Below are 11,388 nucleotides of genomic sequence, written 5' to 3' on the forward strand. Positions count from 1 at the left end.
TTAAAATATTTATAGAGTGCTATCTTGGAATACATACCGAGGAACGAAACAAATAGATTGCTTGGCTTGTACAATAACTCACGTAAAATGTATGTATGTATGTAGATTAAATAAAGGTAAATTATTTCTACAATAGACCTCTTTTTAATTATAAGAAGTTTCCTCAGATTCCTTTATACGAAAATTTTCACGGAAATTTATTGAGGTATTTCCCGAACATAAAATGCACGTTTTTCCAATACAAAAAAAAAGGAGGGACAAAACAAATTGTATGTGCACCATAGCACACATTCGCTTAAAAAGACGAAAATCCGTATACTTTCGCTTCATAGCCGTTTGAAACGACATGACAGTTTAACAGAATCCTTGCCCGCACAAATAATGAGAATAAACGAGCAAGTGGATGAATGACTCCCTATTAACAGCAGCACTACGGTTATTAATAACAAAAACACTAAAAGCTTCTTAAAATTTACTAGTTTGTATTTTGAATGGAATGTTTGGGCATCTTTTCATTTAGCTGTCTCTAATACGAACAAATTGACGGAGGCAGTAGGGATATAGCAATAAAGCGAAAAAGTTGCGCAACAAATTAACATGATAATAGGGCATGGCAGGCGTTAAATCGATTGTACTACCTCCCTTAGTGTAATATTTCTCTTATCTACAGCTCATACTAACGGAATTTTATTCATAATAAGCACGAATTATAATTCAAATTGCTGCCTAGTATATATATACCCGCTTTATAAACTGTAGTTTGCTTCAAAAAATCACTTTCAAAAGATTTCTTTGGCGTCATCGGTTATGAGATTTGTTAATCTTTATGCAAACAAAATCTAATCATACGGTTAATTTTTCAAACCATATGATTTTGGTCTGGAATATGCGAAGGAATCCTTGTATTTTTCTAGTGGATAATCACGTAGCCAAAAATTAACTTTCGCATTTAGCTATTTAGCAAAAACAACTGAAAGCAAACGTTAACTTTTCATACGTGATTACTCCTCTGGGTTTCTGCATTGCATTGTGCGTAATATAAAAAGCGAAAAACAGTCACGTTTGCGATTAACTGATTCTGCTTTTGCTTTGCCATAGTCAGAAAACTACCCTGTGCTTAAATGTAATATGTGTTGTTAAGATGGCATGTTTTTAATTGTTCAAGAAGATCATATCCCGCAAGGTGATTTTAGTTACGTCGCGGACGTCATACACGCGATATATATATGTGTATATATATGTACTCATTTGTAATTAAGGTGATTGTCAACTGTATTATAGTTCAAACAAAGAACTTCGTGTTCGCATTGAGTCTTTTTTTACTCGACTCAGCACGTCATCTGTTGTCAATTTGCTGACTCTGAAGAAGAAGAAGTTGTGCTTTTATATGATTTCTTGCAAACACGCAACAAGTTAAAAAAAAGACCTGAAGGAAAAAATCAATTAGAAGTCACAAAAATTATGGACCAATTGTATTTCAAATTATAAATAAGTTATCTGAGCTTTAAAATGTATCGTTATACGGTAAATTCGCTTATTGGGGAAGGTTCATTTGGACGTGTTTATAAAGCGACACGCAAAGATGATGACCAAACAGTGGCGATTAAAGTAATATCAAAGGTAAATATATGGGAAACATATTTTATTTTTTTTTTGGTATGTTGAATGGAGATGGACTAAGCCAATAGATTTGTGGCTTATATGTATGGGAAATATATATAGGAAACAAAAGATGTTAAACGCTCTTAAAAAAAAGACGATTTTTTTTATATTAATATATTAATGTATGTAGCGTGGCCGTTCTAGTAGGGAATTGAAAAATTTACGTCGCGAATGCGATATACAAGCACAACTCAAGCATCCCAATGTGATTGAAATGCTGGAATCGTTTGAGACCAAAAATGAATTGGTTGTGGTTACTGAATTTGCTGTTATCGACCTGCATCGCTACATGTCCCGTCATGGTGCTTTAAACGAAGAACAGGCACAACATTTAATTTGCCATTTGGTTTCAGCATTGTATTACTTGCATTCATATCGCATTTTGCACCGCGATTTAAAGCCTCAAAATGTTTTACTGGACGAAGACTTAAATGCTAAACTCTGTGACTTTGGCTTGGCTCGTAATATGACTATGGGTACCCATGTGTTGACATCTATTAAAGGCACTCCTTTGTATATGGCACCTGAATTATTGGCAGAACGCCCCTATGATCATCAGGCTGATTTGTGGTCATTAGGATGTATTTCGTACGAAGCTATAGCTGGTCAACCACCATTTTGTACAACGTCAATCTTACATTTGGTGAAAATGATTAAACATGAAGAAGTGAAATGGCCAAGTTTCCTTACCAGTGATTGTAGATCATTCCTGCAGGTGAGAAAGAACACCGAAAATTAAGACACAATCGGGTAAATTTATTTTTGATATAAAAGGGTTTATTGGAAAAAGATCCTTCATTGCGTACCAGTTGGACTCAAATACTCTGTCATCCCTTCGTAGATGGGAAATTGTATATCAAAGCCGGAGTAAAGGCGGAAAATTCACCTTTTATTAATCCACAGGCCAACAAGTCTAAAACGAAGGTTATTGCAACCGCGAAAGCAACGTGAGGCCTATAACGCTTTTATCCAAGTTTCAAAATGTAATGAATTAATTTCTCTTCTCAGTTTGGACCTAAAACAAATAACAAAAAATCTTCAGATAGTAAAACTTGATCAAATGGAGGACAATCTTAGCACCTCGCGTGACAGTATTAACGCTATACCAGCAAGTGATCTTGACCCTTTAGAAACCGATATTGAAGAGAATCTTAATCGCGTCGTAGTGCCATTTATCGAACAATCGTTTAAAGAAAATAATCAAGCATCGAACGACTTTGACACAAAAATACTCGAATTGACTGCCCAACCGGCTGTTAATTCGCAAACTTGTTTTGTCAGTGGTAACAATAATATGATTTTGAATCACTTAAATGATAACTTCAATATTACCCTTACTGCCAACACCAATACCAAAATTGTAAATCATCTATCGAAGCCTAAACTATCCAAATCACGTAATAAAGATTTGGAAAAGCGTAAGTTAAGTCAAAATTTGGATAATTTCTCGTTACGCTTGGGTCAAAGTCAAGAAACTGAGCAACAACAACAGGCAAGGAGAATTAGTGAAAAAGTTTACAAAAAGGAAGGAAATAAAGGTGCAAAGGATAGCAAAGTAGGGCAACTGAGATGTTCGATGCTATCCTTAGAAGAGAAGCGCAATATGGAGTAAGTTTTTACTGCAATGAATTGGAATAAGAAACGGTCTTTATTGTAAAGAAAATTTTAGAAATTCACCACCTTGCCTTTTGCCAGGATGGGATTCTTGTGATGAATCTCAAAGTCCTCCGCTTGAAAATGATGAATGGTTGGCCTTTTTGCACCGTTCTATACAGGAAGTATTAGATGGAGAATTGGAGTCTCTGAAACAGCAAAACTTGGTAATATTAGAAAATACTATAAGATTGAAGAGAAATCGGAAAACTAGAAACATTTTTAATTTCTTTTAGGTCAGCATTATTGTCGCCCCTTTACGAAACTCTAAAGCAATACCTAAAGTTATGGATAGTGTGGCCCAGCTGCTAGCGTTGCCATTCGTTTTAAACGAGCCTGTTAGTATTTTAGAGGTTATCAAAACGGTAAAAATGAAAGTCGTGAAGCAAATGTTTTTAAGAAATCTTCGAAAATCTTTTTCCCTAGGTATATGTCGATGTTAAATTAGTGCCAAATTTAATGTATGCCTCCAAGCTATTAATTTATCAACGAAATATTAACGATTCTACAGCTTCCTTACCTCCTGCTCACTCGACAGCTAGTCAGCGTCAACTTAGAGCTCTCAGTGAACTAAACAATGAAGAGATGAAATGTGCTTCCCGACTCTACGAACTTATTTGTCATTTGGTTCACTTAAGGTTACAATTTCTATCGCAATTTTGTGATGCCGTAGCTATTTTAGCAGCTGATGACTTAATGATTACTTTTATAAATCAAGGTTTTGTTTTATCAAATTTCCATTAGCATCGAATAAACTCTTTTTTTCGTTTCAGACTTTAAGAATTCGTTTGGCTTACGTATAGCGAATTGTGTTTTGGCTTTGCTAGGTTGTGTCTTAAGACAATTACCTGAAAATGCGGAGCTGGTAGAAAATATTGTCTTATCCGATAAAGTAAATTTGCCTGATCTGCTAAGTAATAAAAACGACTTGATGCGTTTGCGCATGTGCATGTTGATACGTCTGCTTGGACGGTTCAGCATGAGAGCCTTGCAAAAAGTCTGGTCTAGCGACCTTAAAAGAGCGATGGAAACCTTAGCTGAAGATGATAACTCCGAAGTTAAACAGGTAGAAGTATTTGCTGATAGTGAAAGCAAACAGAATTTCTAAACTTTTTTTTCATGTTTTAGGAAGCTGAAAATACTCTTGCGGAATTGTGTCAGTTTAGTTTTTACACTTAACTATTATTGCTATTTTATTTTTATTCTCTTTTTTACCGAAAATAGCTATTAAGTGTACCTTGAAAATAATCAATTATATCATTTAAATAATTGGGTAAGCTATTAAAGCTAAGCGCGTCAAGATCATTGCAATCCTCTTCGTACATTTTATTCAATTTTGCTATATCCTTTTGGGATAGACCTTTGCGTTGTCCAAAAGAAGCATTCGGATCCTACAATAAATTATTGTAATTTTTTAGTTCGTTTTATCCTTTCTTTCAGCTATTGTTGTTATTTTTGACCTACCAATGGTTCTATAGTGTTTTCACCGTTCTTTGTAAAAGCTTTTGAACTATAGTGCATAACACTTTGATAGTCATATTCCACACCGAAATTGCTGACATGGGTACGAGCATATTTGTTGAAATTGTGCTCGTGACCCGGTATAATATTCTCCCAATTAACTTTAATATAATCATCTCGTTCTGTTGCCGACTGCTGATGGTAGAAACCCAAAGCATGTAGAAGTTCATGTACTATCACACCATGCGTTACACACTTCGGTGCATTTAGATTTAAGACCTTGTTGAATATAATATCGTATCGAATGATTTTGCTTTGTTTAGTTATGTATTATACTTTCTTTTCTATTTTCTTTCGATCTTACCTGTCCGCCTAGGCGACGTCCAACACTGGACCAGCAGCCGGAATAATTACCTTTGAGTACTATCCAGTTTTTGTCACCCTTCTCATATGGTCGAAAACGAATACAAGTTTTTTCATGATATTCTTTGAAAGCTTTGAGTAATAGCATGATTTGTGCTTCATCTATTAAACATAAAACATAGACAAAGAAAATAACCACCATTAGCTAGAAGAATGGACTAGGCCTCTTAAGAATAAGACGAATATATTCAATAATGTGATGAATTTTTAAAAAGAGTTATACGTTAGGGTTTATGGTTAATAGCAAGAGTAAAGAGGGCTATTAGAAAAAAATTGATGGTGCACATCACGCGTCGCTTATTATTGTTTATTTATTGTTGATCCAATAATGTTAATCTATCCTGATTAGGAGTAATTCATGTTGTAGTAGTTCATTCACTTCTGTTCATTCTGGAGCTTAGTCCAGAATATTTATATCAACCTGTGGCTGTATAGCAATTATTGATTTGTGGATTGATGAAATTTTGCAAAAATACGACTAAATAGGACAAAAAGTTTCATGATAATTGTGATAACTTGGTGAGAGTAGTCAGCAGTTTTAACAAAGCAGTTAGCTGCTTAAGATGGGTTTTGTTGTGAGCACAGAAGATTTCATATAAGATAGTATAGATACCTTTATTTTCTAATGAATAATTAGTGTGACTGAATTTATTTATTGCACGTAAAAATAATATATTTTTTTGTGCGACACTCTTCACATGTATCAGATGATGCCCTTCCGATGATCTTTAAATAAACTTTGTCAAATGCATGATTGCACATAAGTCCGTAATGTTCCATCTGGTAAAGTTAACATCAGAAAGACATTTAAAAGTCATGAAAGTATGGATGCTGTGAAAAACAGCCTTGATTTCATTTTGTTAGATCAGTCTTGCACGATATTATTTCGAATTAGACGGAAGGTGTCTTTGAGGAAAATTTGATTAAGAGCATTTCTTCATCAAGCCGAGCTTTAAATGCATAAAGGTCAGCATTTTCATTTAGATGAAAGCCATAATGACCTAGTATCCACACCTGATGACATACATCTATGTTAGAATTAGTTAACATATGGATTTCAAACATAAACATGCTGTGCGGATCTTTCGTTTTTTGATTAAAGTCTGTTGTCAGAATTTTTTGATGCCTTTAGATTTGACAGAATCAACCGCCTGCCTGATGGTTAGAACCTCAGTAAAAGCTCTTCCAAATTTTTTGGCCGATTTGTTGATGGTATTTTACCACAGCAAAAACACTCTTTGACCAACTGAGCGATCAGTGTCATAAATTGTTATGTCATTGTTTTGATATAATCGAAGTCTTTCCCGGCAAACAGCTCGAAGATCCAACTGTGAAACTATTTTTTGTATTGGCTATTGACATGAAGAGATTTAGATATATTTTGTATATACTTTGTACAGATCTCCAGACTGAAATACAATTGAATTTGTCGAAAATACGACAAAGTTTTTAACAGCAACTTCTATAGTTGCTGGAGACTTCGGTTGCCCTGGAAACTATCGTTTTAAAAAGCGATAACTGTTACTTCCACAATTTCTTTAGCAATAAGAAGTGAAGTCCTCTCAGGGGTCGGCAGTTCATTAGACGTGAGTCTTAGAATCGAGTCGAAGGAGAGAGACCTCTACATTATCTTCGCAGTTTGTTTTGAAAAGTCTGTATTGTTTTCGCAGTCCGCAGAATTGCAATTGTTGGAGAAGGAAAATACCATTTTTGAACGAAGAAATGATTTGTAAATTGTGAATTCTTTCTTTGGGGACAGCCCTCTTTGAAGGCAATTCATCAATTTAACAACGTTTGACCCGGACTGGCAGTGAGGTAGGTAGGTTAAGGTCCGTATAAGCCGGTTCTCAACTGCTTTCTTAAAAGTTTTTCAGCAGAAACCAATAGGAAGTCGTCAGAATATTGCAACAGACGTGTTGTTCGCCGTATATAGATTGAAGACAATGGGACTTAGGCAGCTCCCTTCGGAAGTGCCGTATGAACTTCAACCATGTCAGATGCGAACTGAGAAAATTTAAAATCCAAAGTCTCAAGTGGTGTTTTTCAAACTCTAAGAATTTAACCTAGATTACTCAGATCAACGCAGTCATAGGTCTTGTTGATGTTCGTTTTTGCTTTTCAACAAATTCAAGAAAAAAATGAGCAGAATGAGATAAACATTCACGGTTTACTTTTTTACTATAGCACATGCTTATTTTGTTGAAAAAGTTTACCAGCGTTTATGGAACTTTTAAGAATTCCTTTTCCCAACTTTTTTGAAAGTCTTCGTAAGAGAAGTTAAAATTTAATAGCTCATCTTCTTACCGAGAAGAAAATGTGAGCAAGTTTTCTACTCACTAGCTGCGATATATTATATTTTCAATATATTTGTAATGCCGACAACGTTTAGAATTAGAAAAATGTACATTAAGTATGTATATTCTTGATTAACGGGAATTTGTTTACCTACGTCTGTTAGTCTGTCATTGCTCAAACTTTTATATCACATTCCGTATGTTAAGAGCAAATATTAATGTAATGGGATCATTAACCCTGCACTCTGCATTAGCAAAAACCTGATATTTTTTTAAATTAGATAATTACGTTCATATAAATTGAAATGAACAAATGATTATAAATAGCAGGAGAAAATGGCAAATAGATGTATGTCTAGCTGGAATAAGGGATAAATAAATCAACAACATTGTAGGCAAAAATTTTACAAGATTATGTATGTGCATTGGATGTACCATTTAAAAATTAAGTTTTTGTTAGCATAAGTTTATCCAATGAAACCTCTCCGTTTGTGTAGTACCTATTTGTTCATGAAAAAATCATAATCGTACTATTATATTTATTATGCCCATTAGGCAGCAACCACCTCTATTTACTTATAATCTTTATTGGATAGATTGTAAATAATATATACCAATACATAAATACATACATATAATATAATATGTTATATGTATATGTATATATAATATATATTGTATGTATATATATATATTTATATATTTATATATATATATATACAAATATATATATAAATATATATATAAATATATATATATATATATTTATATATTTATATATATTTATAATAATAATATAATATAATATGTCTGTATAAATGTATATTATATATAATCTAGTCCATGGAATAATATCTATATAATATATATATATATATATATATATATATATATAATATATAATATGGAATAGTATGTATATAATATATATATATGGAATATTGACATATGGACATTTGTCAAAGGCAAATTTTAATCAAGTTGTCACTTTATTCCATATATATATCCACTGTCGCTTTATTCCATGGGCTAGATTATATATAATATACATTTATACAGAAATATATTTGTATATAAATATATATATATATATAATATATAAAGAATAATTATAATATATATAATAACAATATATATACAAATAATAAAGAATAAAGCGAAAGTGAATATATTTTATTTATTTTATTTATTTATTTTAATTCTACTTATACATAAAACTCAACTGAACAAATAACGGTCGAGTTCAATTGGCACTTAAAGTAAACCTTATATTAAATTAATAATCACAGTCAGCATAGAGCCACACTTACAACCGGTACAGGACCAAATTGCAAATGAACCCCTAAGCCATCGTAAATATGCACAAGTCTGGCAACCGATAATAATTAACAATAATTCATTTTCGAATCGTAACGGAATTTTCAAGGTTAAAAGCTAGTTTAAGTAAGACATAGGTAAATCGCACGTATTAAGCAAAGTTGCTTTAATAGACTTTAAAGAGTCCGATAACGAGAATAAATGATAGACGTCAGGTTCTTGCAAACTACTCTGAGCGGATTAAACAGCTCATAATTATATTTACACTGACTAAGCTTAACCAAGATAAAGTGCTTAGAGAAGCGGTTAAGGACATTAAAGCTTATTTCACCAAGTAATAAAGGCGAGTCAATAGCATTATTTATTACTGTGATTACAAAGGAATAAAGTGACAAGTGACAACTTGATTAAAATTTGCCTTTGACATATGTTTGTCATTACTACCAGCGCAAGCTGCGAAATAAAGACATAAACCTAAATTTTCACATGTAGATTCAATAGTTTACATATTATATACACATTTTATGGTATAAAAGCCGCCATTGATATCAATAACATTGCTGGTTTACACAGGAAAACAGGATTTTTGTTATACATATATTTTATAATAAGTTTTTGTATAAATTAAGTTTTGCTTTTATAGTTAAATTCTATTCTAAATTATATTAAAATGCTAAACACAATGCAAATATCAATTGAACAAATATGTGCATTCTTTGTTTTTAATTAAGTACACATATGTCAACAAAAATATTGCGCTATATTGTTGTTTTGCGTTGATGATTAGCAAGTATTTGATATATATATTGATATTATGTACTTACTGAAATCATGGCTATCAATATAAAATGGTACCGTGGCATCGGGCCAAGTCGATTTTTCATTAAGTAGACCATTACGCAAGTAGTCGCGATGTAACATAATATCACCCTCAAATAAACCACTTAGTTCCCAGATATTTTCTTCGTGATTCTCTGACCAATAATCGAATGCTGGGGCTGTTTATAACAAAAATGAGTTTTATAGAAAGAAAGCGTTGTATTGCACCTAATTAATGCGTAGTTACCACATACTGTTGTGTAATCGTAGCATTTGCATATTGGGTCCCCAACGAGCTTTGGGGGGTTTCACCGGATCCCATTTATTGATTGCATTTATGCAACAAGCTATTTGCTCGCAAAACAATAAAAAAATAAACGAGTAATTTAAATTTTGCATTAATTTCACTTTTTAACGCCTTTAAAAAACAACAAATTAAAAAAAAGTAACTTAAACTAAAATTTTAAATTTAACTCTTCTGCGACAAAATCTAAAGAAACAGTTTTAGGCTTTTGTTAGGCCTTTTATAGTTTTTTTCTTGCTATAAAAAACACGCATGAAAACGGTATTAAATATCTTTAACGTTAGTTGAGCAATTCCTGCAAAAGCAAAAATCGCTGAAAGTCTTTCTGCCTTTTTCTTTCCTATATCGCACCAACTAAACTATTTTGTTTCGCCTTGTCTGTACAAGTTCAATTTGGGACAATAACGGGTTAGCTAATCATCGTTTGTTGCTATTCTGCTTACATATATTTTTATATATTTTGTTTTCGCTCACGCTGCACCTGCGCTGCATACAAATGGTTTTTTCAGTCTACCACTGGAAAATAATTGTATACTAATTTCTTTATTTCAAACAATATGGAACAACGGATGATGGTGTGTATGAGTTTCTTACTCGAAATATTTATACTCGTCCGTCTGCAGGTAAGTTATTGAATTTCTCGAAAATGTAATTATTAGGTTAGAAAGCTAAAATTCGGCATGCTTGTTTTCTGTTGATTCCTATCAAGCAAGTACGAAAATAATCCATTTATTAAAGCATTTATAAAATCTAAAGTTCTCAAGCAGCCATGAAAAGATTTATAATACCACAGAAGTTATATTTAATTTAGGACGAAACGTTTAATATATTTCGAAAGTGTCGTTTTTTTTTCTTTTTTTTGTTTCCTTTTAAATCACGTAGCTCGTGACCATTTTCTTCTTATTTTTTGTGATGTTTTTTCTTTCTTCTCATTTTTGTTTTTATTGCTTACATTTTCTCGTTGTGTCTTGCTTCCGTGTTTGTACAATCTGGTCTGACTCTTTCATTCTCTTGTTCTTACCTTTCAATTTATAGCCCAAAATACTCTTTCCATCGTAAAGTAAAAGAGCAGCAAGCAAGGGTATTAATTCAGCACTTTGGAACGGAAATCCACCCCTTTAATGTATAGATATCATACATCATATATATATATATTTGGCAAACGTACAACATAAAAACCTTATTTGTGTACGCCGTCATCAGTGCCGAACACAATTATTGCTTTATGGGTTCCGGGTGCTTGCAACAATGAACAGATAAGGTACTATTTTTAAAAGAGCAAACAGAGGCGAAAAGCTTTCCAAAAATAGTTTTTTTTAAACAAGGTATTCGCAAAAACGCAAGCTGTTCTTACATTGTTGCATCCGCCCTTCATTCGTTTGCGGAATTAAGGTGCTACCTCTGTTAACGTTATGTGCCGCACAGCTTTATTTGTGTACGAAAATCTCTACTATA

The 11,388-nt window shown here is 32.7% G+C and overlaps 2 protein-coding genes across 3 annotated transcripts; one reads left to right on the top strand and one right to left on the bottom strand.

Annotated features, from left to right (window-relative positions):
* Positions 1-1,224: 1,224 nt before the first annotated feature.
* LOC119637555 (serine/threonine-protein kinase fused) lies at positions 1,225-4,593 on the top strand. Its single transcript, XM_038033642.1, has 9 exons — positions 1,225-1,620; positions 1,793-2,377; positions 2,437-2,609; positions 2,671-3,270; positions 3,332-3,482; positions 3,552-3,680; positions 3,742-4,033; positions 4,089-4,381; positions 4,444-4,593. Exons 1-9 carry the CDS (start codon positions 1,510-1,512, stop codon positions 4,492-4,494), a joined length of 2,385 nt encoding a protein of 794 aa, XP_037889570.1. The 5' UTR covers positions 1,225-1,509; the 3' UTR covers positions 4,495-4,593.
* On the bottom strand, positions 4,509-10,070 carry LOC119637556 (zinc metalloproteinase nas-14). 2 transcript variants are annotated; one of them, XM_038033643.1, is made up of 5 exons: positions 9,884-10,070; positions 9,635-9,808; positions 5,141-5,301; positions 4,780-5,055; positions 4,509-4,706 (listed from the first exon to the last, which is right to left on the bottom strand). In XM_038033643.1, the coding sequence occupies exons 1-5, from the start codon at positions 10,026-10,028 to the stop codon at positions 4,527-4,529; spliced, it is 936 nt and encodes a 311-aa protein (XP_037889571.1). In that variant the 5' UTR covers positions 10,029-10,070; the 3' UTR covers positions 4,509-4,526. The 2 variants fall into 2 exon arrangements, with proteins under 2 accessions (XP_037889571.1, XP_037889572.1); XM_038033644.1 differs by having other exon boundaries at positions 9,877-9,957.
* Positions 10,071-11,388: the final 1,318 nt, after the last annotated feature.

Source organism: Glossina fuscipes, unplaced genomic scaffold (assembly GCF_014805625.2).
Source record: "Glossina fuscipes isolate IAEA_lab_2018 unplaced genomic scaffold, Yale_Gfus_2 60, whole genome shotgun sequence".
Lineage (NCBI taxonomy): Eukaryota > Metazoa > Arthropoda > Insecta > Diptera > Glossinidae > Glossina > Glossina fuscipes.